Source organism: Abrus precatorius, unplaced genomic scaffold (assembly GCF_003935025.1).
Source record: "Abrus precatorius isolate BTA unplaced genomic scaffold, Abrus_2018 Scaffold6, whole genome shotgun sequence".
NCBI classification, from domain to species: Eukaryota; Viridiplantae; Streptophyta; class Magnoliopsida; order Fabales; family Fabaceae; genus Abrus; species Abrus precatorius.
Window position 1 is genome coordinate 18,436,117 of NW_020874406.1, and position 21,228 is coordinate 18,457,344.

Here is a 21,228-nt window from a genome sequence, read left to right on the forward strand (position 1 = left end):
AACTATATAAACAATAAAATAATATCTAAACTATTACATATTCTTGATTTGGAAGGAACATAAAAAATCAGAACAAGAGACGCGTAATCCTAGAATTGCCGAGCAAATGAAAGATCAGTCCAGCAATGGATCTATGTTGATGGTAAAGAATGATCTAAACTCTCAATCTAACCAAACAAATACTCTCGATTAGTCAAAAATTCCAAATTGCTCTATGTATATAACTTCCTCAATGAAGTAACTTTTTTAAATCACTACTCTGAATTCTCGTTGCCAAATTAAGAATAGACCAAAGCAAGGTTTGTAAAATTTAGAAGCTGCGTCAGGAAGGCTCGAAGCCGATTTGTGTGTGTATAAGTGATTTCAGAAATAAATTTGATAAATCATTTAATTAACTTTAAAAAATTAATTAAATGAAAACAACTCATGTGAATCTACAGCTAATTAACATTTTAAAGTTGAAGTAAAATATAATGTTTAAATTGATTGAAATATAAAATAAAGTAATACACTTTGAATATTGAAGACTAATTCATTCCCCAAAATTTATTGCAAAATGGGACACACCATTAATCCACTGTTCTCCCTGCTCCGATTATTTTAATTTGCCTTCCTCTTTGAAGATAGGAGATTGAAATTGCAGCCCCACTAACATTATTGAATTTCGATCCCTACTTTCAATGAATCCAAAGCAAGAAACTACACATTTCTTATTTCTTTCTGGCCTTAGAAAGTGTAAATTCTACACAAACTTTGAGCGAGTTCGGACAGGCCCAAAGCCCAAAACATGACTATGATGATTCAATTTCAAAAAGAAAAAAATGAATCTTGAGCATTGTTTTTGGTCAAGGTTACGTATGAAATTGAAAAGAAAAGTCAAGAGAAGAAGATAAGAGAATAGTAATAAACAGATAAGATAGTTTAATACTTTGATCGGAATTGGGAAATAAATAAACAGACAATCACACGCAATAATGGCAAGAAGACAAGGCAGGAGATAGCGACCGCAGTTTCATTAGCATAACCTATTAGCCACCCGTGTTTATTTAATCATAGATGAGGAAGATGAAACGTACGGCTGTGATGGCGTGTGGAGAATGAACCCGGAATCACGCAGAGGCGGGGGCCACGAGGGTCAAAAAAAAAAAAAAGGAAGATGCTTTGGAATATACCTTATGACCGCGCAACCGCATAATGGTTTAATTTTCTCCATTACTTTCCCTCCTCTTTCTTCTTCTATCTTTTGTTTTCTCCCTCAATCTGTCCACACCCAAATTATTACGCCCTGTTCGTCTTTCATCCATCTTCCACCCCTTTTAAACCCTATCCGCATTCGCCATCACAGTCCCAATTACAATCACTATCACTCCCTTAATCTTTCTCTTTTTCTTCTTCCACTCTCTTACGCAAACGCAAACGCCTTTTCTTTCTCTTTTACTTTCCTCAAACCAATTTCAAAAAATTAAAATGAGCAGTGCCATATCTGAAGTTGAACAGGAAGAGTTGCTTGAAAAATTGGAGGTTTTCAAATTCAAAGGCAGGGATAAGCATGGCCGCAAGATCCTTCGCATTATCGGCAAATTCTTCCCTTGTAAATTCTCTATTCCTTTCTCGTTCTTTAGCTAGATCGCCTTTCTTAGTTTTCTCATGCATGGATTATAAGTCACCGAATTAATGTTGTGTTTTACCGATTTTACGATTCAGCGCGGTTCGTTACCGTTGAGGTTCTGAAGAAGTACCTGGAGGAGAGAGTTTTCCCCAAGCTTGGGAAGAGGAAATTCGCGGTGTTGTACGTGCACACCGGCGTTCAGAGGAGCGAGAATTTTCCTGGAATCTCTTCACTGCGATCGATCTACGACGCGATTCCGGCGAACGTGAAGGAGAATCTCGAAGCCGTGTATTTTATCCACCCTGGCTTACAGTCACGCCTTTTTCTCGCAACCTTCGGTCGCTTCCTCTTCAACGCTGGGTATGGATCACATCACGATCCGGATTTCATGATTTTTACCTCTTTTTAATAATATAATATTTTTCCGTTTAATTATCATACAAATAGTTATCATGATTAATCATAGATCCAGCAGTTAGATTTCATCATTCCAGAATAGTTGAGGAAGTCGTGACTGCATGTCGCGCAAGTTAGTCTGGAAACTTCTAAATCACAACTAATTAATAACAGTTAATTGTGATTATTGAAGTTTATGTTATTTTAATGGCTGACACTTGTGGATTGTGATAGGTTGTATGGGAAGCTGAGGTACGTGAGCAGGGTTGATTATTTGTGGGAGAATGTTAGGAGGAACGAGGTGGAGATTCCGGAGTTTGTGTTTGATCACGACGAGGATTTGGAGTACCGTCCGATGATGGATTACGGGTTGGAGAGTGATCATGCAAGGGTGTACGGTGGAGCTCCTGCTCTTGATTCGCCCGTCACCACTTATTCCATGAGGTGCATCTCATAGGATTCCTTTCCTCGATTCATTAATTCTCTGCGCCTGTTGTTTTGTACTATAGGTGGCTGCCTTTGTCGTCGCTCGTGGACTGGGCCTCCCTGGTAGTTATCCGGGCCCATACTGTGGGAAGGTTGATATTGTGCAGAAACAAAAAAAAAAAGGAAAAAGAATAGTTTTTTTTTTTGGGTTGGGTTGGGGGGGGGGGGGGTGGTGGTTAGGTTATGTTAATGTGTTAATACTTTATCCATGACCGTTTTCAGTTTTGGTTGGGTGATTCAGTTCAGTGATATTAAAAAGAATTCCACCGGCTCATACTTCTGATTTTTTTTTGGTATGGCGTATAGGGGTTTCCATCTTTCACGTTCTCTTATGCATTTTGGTCCAATACCAGTTTCTTAATCTTACCAAAATCCCTCCCCCACGAAATTATATTATACTATTAACTATAGCCATATTTTCTGAACACAACTTATGGGTATTTCTTTCATTGTATTTGTAAATATGTAGGAGATATAAAACAAAAATTATGATCTGAAATATTTGTATTCTGAAAACTTTGAATTTTGAAAAAGTTTAATTAATAAAATATTATTATAATGGTGAAATAAATAATACGATGTGTGGGGTTGATTAAGAAAATTTGAGTATAAACTAAAATAATGAAGGAAATTAAAAAAATTATTCAACTGAAAACTAATAAAAGAGCGAAGAAATTTGATTTGATGTAAAAATAAATAAGACCCGTGCTACGAAATAAGAAAAATATGTGACCACCTAATTTTTTTTTTCACGTGATTGTATTATTTTAAAAAATGATGATAATAATCTAGCCGAAGTTTTGACCTCATGTTAGATTTCCGTACAATGTTACAGCTTACAACTGAAATCCTAAGTGGTATCGATGCCAAATTTCGTTTTCGTTTCACTACATTTAAACATGACTAACAATAGATGGGTGATTAGATTGGGTTATTTCTATTGTTGTATCAACCTGAGGATAACATATAGATAGAGGGTAGTACATGGTTACCATATTCCTAAATCCTAATTAACCATCGTTTGCTAATTCCAATAGACGTGTGACTTGTCTTATGGTTGTTTATACGAATTTAACATGCCAATTTTACTCCATATGAAAAAAAGCTGGATTAGTTCTATAACATTAATCTTTGTAAAAACAGTTGTGTTGTCTTACCCCTGATTAGTGTCATGTGACTTATTTTGACACTATAACTTGCAAAATTAGTGATGTTAGATGGTGAACCCCATGTTCTAATAATGCCTTAGTATAGATAATATAGCAATTGACTAAAAAGAAGAAAAAAACATTCTTTAAATTATGACTCCACGATGACCCTTCACACTTGCATTTTTGTTTTAACTTTTACTTATTTCAATTATACGTTTGAAAAAGAAATTATAACCCAATTTTGGACATCATATAATCATAGTGGATGATAAAATATTGAAACCACATTTTGCAGTAGGCTACAGAATTAAATAACTTCAGATCTGACTAGATGATCCTCCTAGAGGGCCATCAAATTTGTTGCAACCAATCAACTTTCTTTTCTCATAAACCTTCATTAAGTATAATGGCACCATCAAATACAGGAAGGTCACTAAGTCATCCATTGCTCGGAAGCAAAAGCGCAAAACTACCTAACCATTCTCATTTTCCAGCGACTGTTGCTAATGATCTGCAAGCTCACGCTTTTCTTGTCTATCAAGCCGTTTGCAGACTCTCGAAAGAAGGAATTTTATAAAGGGAAAAGAAAAAAAAAAAAAAAAAACACTTTCCCCCAATGCAGCAAAATAATTTTTTTTAGTTGTTGCAAACTTTGTATTATAATAGAATGATCATAAATTCATAACCAGCAGCAGATAGTATTAACTTGAACTAAAAGTTTCTACTTAGAGTTGTTAAGACACTTCACCTATCCTATCTCTGCTAACTTGGAAGCATAAGAACTGACCAATGACCATTACAGAATGATGATCCATACATCGACAAAGTAGCTTGTAATCCTCGAGTTTATGAAGGCACAACAATTAGACACTTCTAACCGCGGCACACTTCTTTCTTAGGTAGATCAAAGAACTAAAGGAAACTACCTGAAAATTGTTACCTGTCTTGCTTTACAACTCAAACTAGAAGACAAGTCTGAATGAATATATAACCAAAATAAAATCCCAAACGTTCCTGACCTAAATCCAATGCAAAAGTTATAACTAGTAATGTTAAAGTAAACGTGGATTCATACGAATTTAAACGTAAATCTAAACACACCATAAGTCTCCTTTATTTCCTTAGAAGCCATTAACTTGAGCTTTGTGCATTACTATTCTTACAAATTGAACTTGGGATGGAACAAAGAAGGGCAAGGCCAGAAAAGGTTAGGAGACTTGAATTTGGAACTCTCCAAGCTGAAACCACAAGCTCTACCAGCAGAAGAAAAGTAGATGCAATTCCCTTCACACCCATAGTAATCTTGAGCTGACAAGGAGAAATTAGAGTCTTTACCCAACACAAACAGAACATCACCCAAGTTTTTCACATCTAGCCACCTACCCCATTCTTCATCAAGCTTATAAACCTTAATATCAATGACCTCATAGTACATCCCCATAGGGTTGTCGGGTTCCCCTTCAATATACATATCAACCACATAGAGACTTCCACCAGCCTCCACCAAATGCTTCCTCTTACCAAAACCGCACAAGAAGGGCGAAAACTGAACCAGCTTCAAAGACGAACAATCGATCCACAAAATGGTTCCCCATTTATCCACAACGTAAACCTGCCCCTTGTGAAGCATCACATCATCATAACGCTGGTTCCCACCATCGAGCACACTCCAATTCTCATCTCCAATAATGGAAACACCCAAATTTCCGTCCATATACAGAGCAAACACCATGCGACCCTCAAACAATACCACCTTACGAATTTCAGGAACAGGCATGTACAACCCAAGTTCAGCTTGATCTTCATCTTCCTCGTCCAAAAGCCCACTTCCGAAATTGAGCGTATATGCTTCGATCAACTCAACGACCCGAAAGTTGACCAAATTCAACACCTTTGGGGAAGCATCAGATGGGAATCTCCGATGGGTGAGTGAGACGCGGGCGTTGGTGAAAGGGTCCAAGAGGCGAAGTGGGATGGATTTGGATTCGCCAACCTTTATGATCCACCCTTTGGAGTTTGAAGAAGAAGAGGAAAGTGAAGAGTGTTGAGAAAGGTGAGGTTCAAGACGGTATATTTTGGTTTGTAGAAGATGAAAGTTGGCGTGTGGGATACGAATTTGTGGAGAGAAAAGGGTGTGACAGTGAGAGTGAGGGAGAGGGAGAGGGAGGGAAGAGCGCCATGATTTGCAGACGCTGCGGAATCGAAGAACATCGATTGTGGCGATGAGATGTTTTGCTATGAGAGGCCACAGTTCATCGGGAAGATGAGACCAATCCACTGTCTTCGTCTTACCCATCAATCTCCGGTGAACCAAGTCACACTGCTTCACTTCTTTCTTGTTCTGTTCTGTCTTCCAATAACATTCACTTCAGTCTCCAGGAAACATGGAATATTAATAAACTCAAGACCACACTGTTTCTTTCTATATTTTATTGGATTTTTCTAACATGAAAAAGTTTATTCCCAATTTAATGTATTTTCAATATTAAATGTTATAAATTTAAATAATTTTTAATTTTTTATGAATTTAATTTTAGTACAGTATTATACTATTAATAAAAATATATCGCTAATATAATTTTTATATTAATTAATACAAAAATTAATGATTACTTTTAATCTATTTTTATATTTTTTGCTTTTGTTGTACATATTTGGAAGACCCTATTTATTTATAAATTTATTTATATTTTATAAAATTTTTAAATTTGTTGATACATTTTATTAAAATAATTTCTTTTCAAATTAATGTTGATAAATTTTATTATTAAATTTATAATATATTTTTTTAAATTATTAAACAAGTACTGAAATAATTTAAATATTTAAACACACTTTATTTATAAAATATAAATCTTAATTCTTAAATAAAAATATTTATAAAAATTTAATAAAAATATTAAAATTAACTTTTTTTTATTATATCATATATTTATCTTTCATTATTTTTTTTCTTAAATTTAGTTCTCTTCCTTAAACCTTTAATATACGGTACACTTACTAAATTGTGTATGAACGATGTGAGAAAGTTACATAATTTTTTAAATATTTTTTTTTGCTAAAATTTTTAAATTTTTTAACCGAGTAAATTTTTAGCAGAATTATACCATTTTAATAGTAAAATTTTATGATAATATTTTACAATAATATTTTTATTTTTATTTTTTTTACCATCACTTATTTTATCATTAATTTTTCTATTTTCTTTAAACGTTTTTTTATCTTTGAAATTTAGCACATCGAACTTATCTGTAATTTATAAATAAATATTTTACGTGAATAATTTTTAAAATTTATTTTTTTGTAATTTATATAAAGTAAGTATTAATTACTGAATGAAATTATTTATTATGTATTTCTTATTTATTTAATATATAAATAATAATAATTATTTAATTTAATTTAATAATATCTATACCATGTATAAGAAAGTTACTAATTATATAATATTTTTTTATAAAAAACAAAATAAAATATTTTTTTATTTTTATTATAAAAAATAAATTCTAAAATACATTAATTGCTAAATTTTTTTATATTTTTATTTTATTGATATTATTAAATATATAAATTACTAATTACATTATTTAATATTATAAATATTTTTAGAATAAAATTTATATTTATAATAACATAATAAAATTAATTGATTTTTTTAGTTCTAGTCATTATTATAAATTTGAAGTTTTAATATTTATTTTCTTTTCACAATTACAGCTCATACATATTTTATAGAGTTTATATAACATTTTCTAAATTATCTTTCAATCTTTTTTATTTTAAATGGAGCTATTTTAAAATTATAACAATATAATTATCTTTAAATTAAACCCTAATATTTTATAAATATTTTGTTTAAATTTAATTTAAATATTATTTTACTTTAAGTCGTATTTAAAACATTATTGTAGTGTTTTGTTATCTTTATTTTGCATCAAATTAAATTAAAATTTTTAAATCTTAATAGTAATTTTTTATCATTTTAAAAAATTATAAAGTTGTGACGGATATATTAACTCCTATTTTTTATAATTTTTTTAAAAAATGATATGAGAAAATAGTTACTGAATATTGTAAAATTAATAAAATATTACCTTCAAATTAATACATAAAAAGTTATCCAAATAATAAATTATTATATAAAAAGTCTACTTTAAATATATATTTTTTATAAAATATAAAATATTATTATTATATTTAAATTTCAAAAATTTAAAAATATTTATTGAAAATAAAAATACATATTTTTTTTTTCGTGCCTGAGGTCATGAGCATAAAATGTTAAAATAAATGATATTTTATTTTATTAACAATCATAGATGATATTTTATTTAACTAGAAGTTAAAAGAAGAATTAAAAAACACAGTAAAATATTAAAATGAATATGAATATGAGAATTTACATTGTTTATTGGGATAAAAAGTCGTTTGAATTTCAAATAGTTCATCCAAATAACTGGAAAAAATGATAGTACTAATAATAGTTTCCAATATTGGTAACAACTAACAGTCTCACCAGATATATCATCTCATGGTTTCCTCGTTCCCTAAAGAGCGCTAAATTACGCGAAGGATGCGCAGTGCGCACCCTCTTCTATTGTCTCTTTAGAGTTAGCAAGTTAAGCTAGTAGCTTCGTATAAATTAGACTCATCATTACTCCCAATCCTTCGCTCTCGTGCTTTTTCGGGTCGGGTCAATTCCTCGGCAAAGTTTGATTCGAGTGAGAATTTCGTTTCCCTGGAAACAAACACTCGCCAATCTCCGATGCGAATCGTTTCCTCCTTCGGTTGATGACGATCGTCAGTATATGCCGCCCTGTGCATTCCCCTTGGGATCAACCAATGGATCGCTGCTTCCGAATTTTTCCATGCCTAGCCGATCCTGGTATTATTCTTTAACACTCTGTTTCGATGCTGAGAAAGCAGAAACTGCAGTCGATTTAGTGTTGGATTTTTGTTTTGCGCTTTTTTTTTTTTAAACTTTTGTTATGTGTGTTTTCTTCGATAATGGTAATTCGATGCAGGACTACTCTGAATTTCATTTTCTTTTTCTGAGATTTTTCTGCGATAGCTTTCTTTTTCGTTTTCCTTCTAAATGTTGGTTTCTAAATTCAGCTCGAAGGTCTTCGTTGTGCTTGAAATTGGCGTTGGTGACGATTCACCTGGCTTATGCTGGTGTTCTTTTCTTATTCGATGGAGATCTGATAGAAAAAACTAAGAAGGAACCGTGGTTGGTATTCCCTCCCTCATTGTGTGTTTCGTGTCATTTTTGACAAAATTAACGCTTCATTTTATGCGTTGTTTGTTATGCATGAATGTAGAATTTAATGCTTCCAAGCGATTTTAGGTGTTTGCTATAATTTTTCTGACTCTTTATTTTTTGCTTGCTTTTCTGTCAGGTACACTGTTTTATACTTGCTGCTGTTCGTTCTTACTTTAATACAATACTTTGCTACCTCTTTTTCTTCTCCAGGGTACATTTACTTCCTTATGATGAAATGAATATTGTGACGAGGAACCTAGATATTTTTATTAATATCTATCTGATGTGATTATTTTCCTTTGCTATCTTTTTTACGTACAGTTATGTCGTTGATGCCATGATGACTGTTAACGAGAGTAATGTAGTATACAGAAAGGCGCCAGAAACATCAAAGTAGGCAACTGTACTTTTCCTGTATGAAATTTGTTCCTAGCTAGAAGGATCTAATGACATGTGATGTAAACTTATGTTTCTGGTCTCACCTAACTATTTATTTTCAATCTTATATTGCTTAAGCAAAGTCAACCAGCCTCAAGCAAAAATGGGAGCTTTGTTGTTTCCATGGAAGGAAATCAGATGGGAAGAAATAGTTCAGGAAGTAATGCAACGTCTTGGTCAAAGTTGGTGGCCGAATTGTATCCTTATGGGACAACAATCAGGTGGATAGAACTGTCTATGGGTTCTCGAACTTTATACACTATTGGTTAAATTTTTTCATAAATTATTACAGCTTACTTATCCTTGCAGAACATGGACATGCACCTACTGCAATGTGGAGCAGGTATATGAATGACATTCTATAACATGTATCATGTCATGGCATTGTATAAGTCATTTCATTTTATTTTCCTTCTTCGATGCATCTTTAGGTGATGGTGTTGCATTCATTTGATGGTTTGAGTTTTCAATTTCATTTTGTACAGCATCATAATAATTCACCGTAAGGATGTGAGAAACCAACCCTGTGACCTGTCATGTCTTGAAGTATAATTTTAAGTATAATCATAGACTGTAAATAATATTTTTAACATGTTTCTCAGATTCCACTTTACATCTTATATCTGTAAAAGCATTGTTTGGGTGTTGATTTTGTCATATGAATTCAGCCTGCCTTCCCCTGTAACAGAAAGAAAGCAGCTTAATTTCAATTTTATTTTTTTTTAATGTTATTAGTTCATAACCAAAGGTAATTTATAGTTTCAGAAGAAATTCTAGAATAATTTTTTTTCATGCTGGATTGGATCCTTGTCGTAGAAGCATGAGGAGGTCATTTCTGTGGACAATAAAAAGATGAATTGAGCTGCACTTTCTAAATTGCTTTTTCCCTGTGTTCTAAATATATGAATTTTAGCACATTAGGAGTTCCTTTGCACATCGAAAACAGACCTCTCTTTTGGATTCTAATAATTTAACCTCCTGATTTTGATGATTGATTATTTTGTTAATGGTCATTATACAGCCTCCACGAGCAAAGCATTGTCATGATTGTGACAAGTGTGTTCTTCAATTTGATCATCATTGTGTTTGGCTTGGTAACTGCATTGGGCAGGGTAACCATTGTCGATTTTGGTGAGTTAATTATGTTGAGATAAGTACTTCATCATCGCCATTTCAAAATTTTCTATTGTAAACTTTAACTGAGCTGTCTTATCTTTAGATAAGAAATTTCTCTTTCACCAATAATGAAATTTTTTCTTGATGATATTATTATATCATTTGTAATTAGTATTGATATTTAGATGAAGGACCAGTGGCCTGGAATTGCAATCACTGCTAATTATCAGTAGAATGTCTTTTGTTGGTTTCATAGTCTTGACATTTGTTCAAATACTTTTAGTAGCAATGTGGTTTTAGTCTTCTTTTTTCAATGTTAATTATGAAACAGACTGGCAATAACTGAGTTGGATGCACTTGGAAACATATTTAGAAATTTAATGATGTTATTCTTACATTTCTTTTACTGCATATGTGCTTTTATTTTCCCATTGAATTGTACTTCCTCCTAGTGTGTATTAAATAAGTAATGATATTTTTAAGCAATAATTATGGATAGTTTTTAGCTATATATAGACCGAAAGAGGAGGGGGGGTTGGCATATTAAGTGAGAATTGTTCTCACTTGTTATAATGAGAACAGAAATAAATCTTCACTATACAGTAGTACACAGACGGGTAAGATTGGTTTTATTCAATTTTAATCTCGACTATTCATATTTGGTAATATGAAAAAGATTTGTAAAGTTCTTACTTGATATGCAGCCTGACAAATATTGTTTTTTTTTCCAATTTTAATCTTGAATATTCATGTTTGACATATTAAGTGAGATTTGTCCTCACTTGTTAAAATGAGAACAAATAAATCTTGACCATACAATAGTACATAAATGGAACATTGGTTTTATTAAATTTTAATCTTGGTTATTCATGTTTGGATATATGATATATTTGGAAGTTCTTAATATGCAGCGTACTCCCTATATATGTTTGTGTGTGTGTGTGCACGTGTTAGTGTGAACATTTTATTTTACAACTTTGCTCAAACATCTGTAGAATTTATGGTTGGAATTTTTTTTATAGCTTATTTAAAGAAATGCTATATATCCTTGTGAAGATTTTGGCTATGTTCTTGTAATAAATAATATGTCAGCACTGTACAAGGAAGTTACTTATTTTATTAGTTTTGTATATATTTTAGTATAAATATAGCTCTCTCACTATGGATTTTTCTTTCTTTCTGTCTAAACACTTTAGGTGGTATCTTTGTGAAGAGACAGCATTGTGCCTCTGGACTGGTGTCTTGTATATTTCATACCTGAAGGCTCACATTACAAGGGTTTGGTATGATATCTTGTTTATTTAGGAGGAATATTGAAATTCCCAAATTCATTAAAATAGAAAATGATATAAAATTTTTGTAAGTCAAATCCTCCCTCGGAGAGTTATATACACAAATATAGGGTGGGTGACAAGTGGAGAGGATATTTCAATGATTAGATTAGAACCTTCTGAACCAATAACCTTTCTTTTGTGCCAGGATTCACCCTCTAAAGGATTAGGTGAGTCTTGGCACAAAGGTGTAGGCTTGACCTATTGCTCTCTCTCTCTCTCTCTATATATCTGTATGTGTGTGGGTTAAAATCATTGGAAGTAAGTGGATTATAGCGGTTCTTTTTTCCTTTTTTTTCAATAATACTTTTACATTTTATATTTATTATGTGGTCTTCCAAAATCCAAGAGGAAGAAAGTCCAGTGCTCTTTATTTCTGTATTTTTGTAATATGAAGTTATATTGTTATGCTCTCAGGTGGCAGGATGCAATCATGATACTACTCTTGATCACTCTTGCAATTGCTCTCATCTTTCTGCTCCTCCTACTGCTATTTCATAGGTAATTTTTGTAATTGTTTGCTTTTATACACAGGCCTTTGTTCCTTTCCTTGCCTGTAAGGGATTTTCTTTTCTTTTTTTTTTTATGGGGGGGGGGGTGTCTATGTCAGAATACTAACTAAATCATTTATTTGATTTTATGCATGTGAAATATCAAATATTATTGTCTGTGGTTCTTGTGTACTACCCAATGTGCATTTTCATTTTATATCTTTGAATGTTTTCATTCCATCACCTTGATGCTACAAATCTCTGGGGTTTGAGAAACCATATATTTTGTCTAATGAAGACTAACTGGATCTATCTGGATGATGAAATATTTGCTTTAAGTAGTAGTTATTAAATCTAATACTCGTTACCTCAGAATCCACTTTGTGATATATAGGAGAATTTGAAACACATTCTGCCCAGGTTAGCCTTTTACCTATTCAAAAAGTTTAGAGTTAGGAATAAATGGCTAGAAATAATGTGCAGAGTGCTTGAAACAAGGATGTATGATAGAATGATTTACTGGTTTGAGTTGTTCAATGAGTTTGCTACCATTTTCGTTTTGCATCTAATATAAATCTTAGAAGCTGTGTTCTGCCAATTTAACCATATGTAAAATAAAATATTAAACTTGTTCTTCCTTACACTCTCGGCCATATTCTCCATCATGTTGACTGTGTAGTTGAGCATCCTGGTTCAACACAGTTAGAACATCACATCTGTTTTGTCTTTTCTGCAGTTATCTTATTTTGACAAATCAGACCACCTATGAACTTGTAAGGAGAAGACGAATTCCTTATCTAAGGTTAGACTATATGCTGATGTTTTTGTATATTTCATGTTTATACCTTAAATCATTAAATATAACATATTGCTGGAATGTGATTCTTTTTTTGGCTGTTGCATGGCTTTTAATTTTTCAGCAGGATGTATGATGATGTTAAATGATTAAATGTCTGATTTTGAGATTTTTTTTTTATTTGCCAGCTATGTTTTTGGGATACCTATCATAAGAACATTTCATTAATCTGCAGGGCGATTCCTGAAAGAGTGCATCCATTCAGTAAGGGAATTTGTAGAAATTTATACAGCTTCTGCTGTGCTAGGTACAGCATATACGATTTGGAATCCCTACCTACCCCTCAAGAGATAGAGGAAAAGTCAAAGCCGTACACATGCTCGGATGCTGTAACTTGTCGTTGTTGCTGATGGTTTAAGTATTGTTTAAGTAAAAGTCTTTCCTCCAACAACAGTTTAATTGTGAAAAAACAGAAATATGTTGAGCACCCGTTTGCTTAGGTGGGTAGGTGTTACTTAGGGCTATTTGCTATATGATTTATCTTCAGTAATTCATTCTTTGCCTAATTTTTGGAGGTTGATGTTCCACGTTTGATGTACAGTTGCAATGTTAGTATGTTCTTTTGCTTTTTCTTGTTAATCTGTAGACCTAGATATACAGCTATTATCACTGACTACTGTTAGGGGAACGAAAGAGACAATACAGTATTTTAGTTGCATGCATACATGTTTTTTAACTTATCTAGCCCCACCCCTGGTTGCAAGCAGTTGAAGTGGCAGATTTGGCGTTCTTATATTATTTTTGTAGGTATTGAAGTACTCATGAGATTAACATGGCATGGCGAGTGACAAAAGAAAGACTTAACACGCTTGTGGGAAGCATGTCATGAAATGTTTCTGTTGCTATTTCTGCTTCCCTACATTCAAAGTGATGGCAATCAAATTGTAGAGCTTGCTACTGAAGCAATATTGGACATTAGAATTTGGTATGGGTATTTCCAAGATTTCTTAAAACGATACAGCTCATCATATGAAAATTTTTCATTGAAAGAGAGGAGAAAAACAGTAGTGGAAAAAGTTACCTATCTGGTCTTGCTGTGTTTACTTGCTTTTGTTAAATGCCAGTTATCTAACGCCGTTATTTTCCGTTCCTTAGGTTATTGTGAAATCTAATTGACCTGACTTTCCTCAGTGCATTTGAATAGGCAATTTAATTATATATTCATTTCATAAACACTTATTATATAGGAGATATTATGAGATGTATTTTATTATAAAATTCATTAACAAAAGTTTATTAGCTATTCAATATTCTTTCAAATACTTCCTTTTTCTATTATTGTAGAAATAATTGAAATAGACAATGATCCGGTAAATGTTTTAAGAAGTGCTTGCATGGAAAGATAGTAAGATACAATAAATAACTTTTTATATGACTTCTTTCAAATTGATGCACAAAAGTTTATTTTAACTTATTGAAGGATTATAACTTGTATATTTAAAATTTTTTAAGACATTGAAAACTTAAGAAAGTTTTATTATATTTTTTTCTTTAACTCATTAAATGTTCAAAAAATATATGTTAACATTTTTGTAAAAATTACTAATATGTTGCATATTTCATTTATATATCATAAATGAATCTCAATTGAATGAAATGACATATAACTAGACATCGACTATCTTTGATTATTTCACCGTTATTCTAATATATTTTTATAATATTTATTGAATAAATTATTTTTAAGAATAATTTAAATTTTTATTAACATTAAATTATATTAGTCAATGATTTAAGTTCTTATGCTAAATATTAATATAAAGGTGAAAACTTGTTTTAAGTAAAATTTTGTATTGATATTTGGAAGTTGTATCTAATTGTTGATGTCATATCTCAAAAATAATAAAAATTATTAAAATTTGAACTAATGAAAGATATTTTATAAATAAGTTCATTAAATATTAAGATGATGAACATAAACATAAAATAAAATAATCAGTGAATCAATTTGAAGGAAAAAAGTAAGGTTAAAAAATAAAAAATTAAACTTCAATAAAAATAAAATTAAAGAAACAAAATTCAAAACCAAAATAAAAAAGTAAAATAAAATAATATCAAAATACTAACTTTACTTTTATTTAATCTAACTTGAGTTTAATATAAGCTAAATTGTAGGACTCTCTCCCATTTTGCGCCTTTTAAGTACGGTATGTCGGTATGATACTTCTAGAAGCCACCATCCTCGATTTATAATATGGACAAACTAAACTATGATAAACCCTCTTTTAAAATGTGATACGGCATTTTTCAAAATTTGTCGATAACCGTTCTGTCGCCTTTGACAATGCCAGTGTGTTGTTGGGATACAAATCCACATTAAGATGCTGTAATAGGTTTGGCAGAATATTAGTCAGACCTTGAAGGTAAGACTTATTAGTTTTGATATATAATGCATACGTATTTTCTCATTATAATTCTAACTCCAACCTCTTTATTTTAAAATTAAACTTTATTATACTTTTGATAATGTTAATCAACTACACTTACAAATAATATACAATACAAGAATAGGTTAATGTTTAAAACTCAATTATATTATAGATGGTAAAAGAACATATTTATTTTTTTCAGTAAAATACTATTATGCCCCCATAATCTATGTTTTAGACCATTGTGGAATCCAGGACTAACGGAGGAGTCCCCTAAATTTGTTAATGACTATGTGTAGATACTTAATGGGATTTGGCTACTTATTTTATGCAGCCTTGGTTTGTTTTTCAATATCAGATGCATTAGATGTGATGTGTATAGTGGTGGAATTTCCTTGTTTTATGCCTTGGGACTATTACTTTTCTGAAATATAACAACTATTTCAAATGAATATAACATATTTTCAATCACAAATTTTACTAAAAAAAGTATTATATAATATAATGCATAGTATTTTATACAATGTAACCGAAACTTTTTTTTCATTAAAAACTTATTATCAGACTTCATACTATCTGACTTTATCGTATGTATCATCCATATCAACAAGACATATGTCATTTTCAATTTCTAGAACAAGAAAATTTATACCACCCCCTTCTAGTCAAAGATAAAGAAAAGATGTACTGAAACGAGCATATATATATATATATATATATATATATATATATTTGTTGTTCTCATAAAAAAAAAAGCGGTAAAAGAATAGTACAAAATAAATGATGTACAAATATAATTATTGTTTTTCCTTTGGAAAAATCAGCATAGAACTACAAAGTGGGATGATGACAATTTTGAATTTCTAAAAAACAAAAAAGGACAACCTTAGCAATCCTCTTCCTACTTATCTCAATATCATTTCCCTAGTAGTTTGTTTCCTATGGAGATAACTACTGAGGATCAAAAAAGCTCACGTTAACACCAGTGTCAATAATAACATATATACTAGCTGCAATCAATATGCCACTCAAACCCATCCCCAGTGTCCCTAAGAACCAATTGAGACACCACATAACACTATACTTCTTTGGCTTCTTTGCTTTGAGCCACATAAAACATGGGTATGCCAATGTCACTGGAAGTGCCACTCCTCCAATCAAACCAGCCAGGCTAGACAAAAATGGAACTGCCACTCCTATGAAGAAGCATACAAACCCAAAGAAGACTCGGAAAATTGATCGAAGCCACCACGGGCATGGCTTCTTCATTCTTCTTGTGTATTGTGATTCCATGTCATCGAACACTGGCATGCCATAGATTTGAAATGAACACAAACCATTCACCACTACAAAAAAACTCGTTAACCCAAGCACGAATCTTGACACATCACGAGAGTGGAATTGGTAGAGAGCTGTCAGCATTCCTCCATTTGCAGGAATCTACAAATTGAGTCATACATGAAAATTTAGAATATGACATATGGTATACCTTCAGGTCCTAATCAGTAGGTTCATTTTATGTACAATAATTCATAGAAATATTTATAATCATTAAATACAAAATATTAAATGTATTTTATGTTTTAATGATAATCAATACATGTATTTATGGTAAATTAAAAGAAGCCCTTTATTACATTATATTGTCAAGTAAGAAGGATACCATTTGGCCATAAGCCCAGTAGCCACCAATGGCCAAAGGAAATAGGCACGCAGCGATGACTGTGTAAGCAACCTTTACTCCTTTCCACATTGGCACGTGTGATGGATGCTTCTCGCTTGAAGGCATCGTGGCCTGCATGAAACGTTTCAAAATCAATACTTGAAGAATACATTGCTTATTTAACAATCCATATTCATTCATTTATCTTATACTAAATCAGAAACTAATAAATTTTCAAATTTCAAGAGCTAAACAATTAGATTCAACTTATTAAATAATAATGTTTTGACCAAATAAAGGAAAACTAAATTCAGGAGATTGAGTAACCACTGATATTTTAGTGACGGTAACCTTAAATATCTAGATCTTAGCTCAATTTATTGAAAAAATGAGATTGGGATGATAGTAATAAACTAAAGTCACAACTACGTGCCAACCCTTTATCTTTCTATTTGATGAAACTGTATACTCAAAGCTTATCCTTCTTTCTTTCTTTTCCGAACGTCATTCTGAACTACATAAGTAATGTAAAAGGGAAATTAAAAGTCTCCACTAACTTCAACATTGTATGCTTGACCCAGCCTCAGTATTGAAGTTTATTTTTTCAACAACTTTCAACTTTGAAAACAATTCTTATCATCTATTGTCAACTAAAAACAATGGACGTACACATAATACATCTCATTCCTACAAAGTCAAAAGATAAAACGGCAATGAAACTTCAAAGTGGTATTTCAACTAATGAAACTCTGACCAGTGACAAACACCCAAACAGCTTAATCAACCATAATTATATATTCTATTAGTGTGCTTATAATTAATTCCCTTTTTCACTAATTTCATAAAGTTTAATTAGGTAAGATGAATGTAGGTGAATTTGTAGATAAATCTATAATAAAAAAATAATATTAAAAATAAATTAAACTTATTTCATAAGTTCAAAATAACTTATTCTTTTAAGTTTTAAAAAATTTAAATAATTTATTTAAAAAAATAAAAAAGTAAATTTTAACTTATAAAAAATTAATTTTTTATTTAATATTTTACTCCTATGTATACTTATTAAAAAATTTATTCATTACACTATAATATATCATGTTTACATTACCTGAATTTCAAGGATGAGATTGTGGCCCCTAAAGGCAAATGCAATGATACCAAGGGCATTGAGCACACTAAAAGCACTTTCAACGTTGCTTCGAGCCCTTATAGGATTATAGTTGACCCCTGGTAGGGTACCCTGTGCCACCGAGACTACCCAAATGGAGGTACAGTACCCTACAGCAGTGACAGCTCCAATGAGTGATACCCCAGCTATTGAATTCAAATTGGGCAATTGTGATAGCACCACAGCTACACATGTGAACACCAAGTACCATTCCACAGTGGTCATAGGTTTTGCTGTGCATGAGTCACCACATACCACCTGGTAGAATGTCCTTGCTGTGGATCCTCCTATGATGATCAATGTTGTACATGTCCCAGCAGATAGGTACAAGATTGGAAATAAGGATAGCAATTTCCCAAGTTTTTCACCTGCAACATGTCATTCCAACACTTAATTATTTTTCCATACCATTATTTTTCTTATTTTATTATATATGAAAAAAAAACATAAAAATTATGTGAAGAAAATAACTTCAAAATAAGATAAATTGTATAGTTCACTGAGCATATTCTGTAAATCCAGTGCAATTTCATATTTGACCTATTTAAAAATTTTCTTTTTTTAATACTTGAGTTAAAAATAAGGATGAGAAAATTCGTTATACGAGTGTCGCATATAACTTTTTTGTTTTTTAAAATATTGATGACCAAATATATAATTTTTTAATATTTTGTTGTTTGCAGCTCTATAATTTGTAGTATCTTATAGCTTTCTTTTATTTTTATACATAAAACTCACACTCTCTCGTATTAGTATATAAAAAAAAATCAGTACGTCTCATCAATTTCATCTGATTAAAAGAAAAATAGTTATTATGTTAGGGGAAATTAAGCAAACGGTTTTAGAATTTAATAAATAAAATCAAAGTTTCATTTAGCCTCAAAAGAGACCAACTCTCACTAACAATTAAGAACACATTAGTGCACAAAAAAAAAAATCTCATTTAGTCAATACGGAAGTTATTACAATTTATCAGTTTAAAAGGATTATTGAATGTAGAATAACAAGGATTGAAAAAAAAAAATGCTGGACACGTTGATAAATCATACCAAATGTAGCAAAGCAAAGTTGAAGGTATCGACTGTAGCGAACACCGTTCTCTACTGACTCATGAAGATGGACGAGCAGCCATAAGGTGTAAAGTTGCCATATGAACGCTAAAGTCAAACTTATGATTCCCCATGTCCTGCAAATCAACCACACTTTTGTTTGTTAAAAATTAACGAAGACGTTTTGTTATTTTATTTGAAACAACATAAATGAGTTTAGAAGAGAAATATCTAGTTTAAAAAAGGAAAAAGAAAAGAAAAGAAACATCAAATAAGAACATGTGAAGCGGACATCTTACTATTGTAAGAAAGTTTTATCATTTTTCGATAATAAATAAAACAGCTGGGCATTAGTTTCTTTATATTATACAAACCTATGCAGCTACGCAAATACTTTTATTATGGTTCCCTTTAATGATAATTCCAACTATATTTTTATTGTTCAGTTGTAATCAAGTGTGTGTGTGTATACATATACTATAGCTGCTACAAATTTGCACGTGCAAAGGTAAAAAAACAAGGACAAGATGAAATTGAATAGTGGATGGGATACTTACCAACCAAGAATAGTGAAGGCGACAGGGAGAACAAGAGCCTGAATTCCAATTCCAGAACAAAGAGTATGAAAAGCAGCATAGTATTTGTTACCATTCCTTGACTCAGTTATTGGAAGCCAAGCATCTTGAGGATCAAGCTTTGTGAGCCTCAGAGCTTTCCTCACAGGGCTTCCCAAAGGGGTGATAAATCTTGGAGTCAAAGAGATTCTTGGGGTTCTAGGAGTCTTTGGAGTCTTGTTTTTTGGACGTGGTGCATCTCCATCCTCTGATTGAAGAAGGGGTGACCTTGTTAGAGATGGAGAGTGAAGCTGAGAAGGTGGACATGACACAGGTGGAGATGCCACAACAGGTGTTCCCATCACTGAAGCTGTTCTCGGTGTTATTGGTGCTGATCTTATTTCCTTAGCTTCAGCCATGTTCCACCTTCTTTTCTATTTTGCACCTTTCTGTCTTGTTCTTTCTGTGCTGCTCCTTCTCTTGAACATTGCAAGTATATATAGTGGCTGTGGAAGAATTATAATACACTATTAAAGGAGGTGGGATCATTATATTTCCACGTTACTTTTTTGAATAATTTCCATGTGTACAGTCATCATGCATGCACAAAAAACTAATATTTGTCTAGGATTTTGTTAAAACTTAATTTAATAATGAAATGACAGAGAATAGTCATTTTCAAAACATATATGGTCAATCTAATAAGCATGCAAAATTGTGACTCAAACTTAGCCTGTAGAGACGTAGGTGGAGTGCATTTTACATGCAATTAATTATTTAGGAGACTTTGTGTGACTGGTTGAATTAAAATAGTTAGCTAACTAGGTTGGTGGAGATTTTTCGGTATTGTTTATGCCACATGTTGGACAGCGAGATTGACCCATAACCATGCCCACCAATCTATCCTAGTTGTGGGATAATATATATCAAGTAGTATATATATGAATTTTAAAACAAACGTTTCTCTTGGGCACAGCTTTAATTAGAATTGATACTTTTCAAGCTCTCGCTTTAAGAATTTTGGCACAGCATTTACATTAACATTACTACTTGTTATTTTCATTAGTCATAGAAATGATTCCTCTTTAACCAACTTTTAGCACTAAAAAATGTATTTTATGTTACAAAGATGCACTTGGTCAACAAAAAGCATCTCATGGGAATTGTGACTTTCAACTCTCAACTACCCCTGTGTTGTGGTGGCTGCCTTGGGATGATTTTGGCTATGTTCTTCTTGTAATAAATATGTCAGCATTGTACATGGAAGTGACCCATTTTATCAATTTCG

The 21,228-nt window shown here is 31.8% G+C and overlaps 4 protein-coding genes across 7 annotated transcripts; 2 read left to right on the forward strand and 2 right to left on the reverse strand.

Annotated features, from left to right (window-relative positions):
• Positions 1-1,074: 1,074 nt before the first annotated feature.
• LOC113868824 (ganglioside-induced differentiation-associated protein 2) lies at positions 1,075-2,636 on the forward strand. Its single transcript, XM_027504747.1, has 3 exons — positions 1,075-1,591; positions 1,705-1,969; positions 2,240-2,636. Exons 1-3 carry the CDS (start codon positions 1,468-1,470, stop codon positions 2,460-2,462), a joined length of 612 nt encoding a protein of 203 aa, XP_027360548.1. The 5' UTR covers positions 1,075-1,467; the 3' UTR covers positions 2,463-2,636.
• A 1,657-nt stretch (positions 2,637-4,293) lies between these two features.
• Positions 4,294-6,006, reverse strand: LOC113868822 (F-box protein At2g26160). Its single transcript, XM_027504743.1, has one exon. The coding sequence runs from the start codon at positions 5,936-5,938 to the stop codon at positions 4,802-4,804; it is 1,137 nt and encodes a 378-aa protein (XP_027360544.1). The 5' UTR covers positions 5,939-6,006; the 3' UTR covers positions 4,294-4,801.
• A 2,150-nt stretch (positions 6,007-8,156) lies between these two features.
• LOC113868947 (protein S-acyltransferase 10) lies at positions 8,157-14,448 on the forward strand. Of its 4 annotated transcripts, none has more exons than XR_003505439.1 (12): positions 8,157-8,527; positions 8,758-8,872; positions 9,042-9,116; positions 9,227-9,298; positions 9,427-9,564; positions 9,653-9,686; positions 10,365-10,474; positions 11,656-11,742; positions 12,208-12,291; positions 13,018-13,083; positions 13,313-14,062; positions 14,422-14,448. XR_003505439.1 is itself a non-coding variant. In XM_027504966.1 (11 exons), exons 1-11 carry the CDS (start codon positions 8,434-8,436, stop codon positions 13,485-13,487), a joined length of 1,050 nt encoding a protein of 349 aa, XP_027360767.1. In that variant the 5' UTR covers positions 8,157-8,433; the 3' UTR covers positions 13,488-14,177. The 4 variants fall into 4 exon arrangements, 2 of the variants coding, with proteins under 2 accessions (XP_027360767.1, XP_027360768.1); XR_003505440.1 differs by lacking the exon at positions 14,422-14,448 and having other exon boundaries at positions 13,313-13,581; positions 13,885-14,177; XM_027504966.1 differs by lacking the exon at positions 14,422-14,448 and having other exon boundaries at positions 13,313-14,177.
• A 2,009-nt stretch (positions 14,449-16,457) lies between these two features.
• On the reverse strand, positions 16,458-20,382 carry LOC113869865 (lysine histidine transporter-like 8). The gene is made up of 5 exons (XM_027506367.1): positions 19,944-20,382; positions 19,387-19,523; positions 18,278-18,705; positions 17,170-17,301; positions 16,458-16,946 (listed from the first exon to the last, which is right to left on the reverse strand). Exons 1-5 carry the CDS (start codon positions 20,357-20,359, stop codon positions 16,458-16,460), a joined length of 1,602 nt encoding a protein of 533 aa, XP_027362168.1. The 5' UTR covers positions 20,360-20,382.
• Positions 20,383-21,228: the final 846 nt, after the last annotated feature.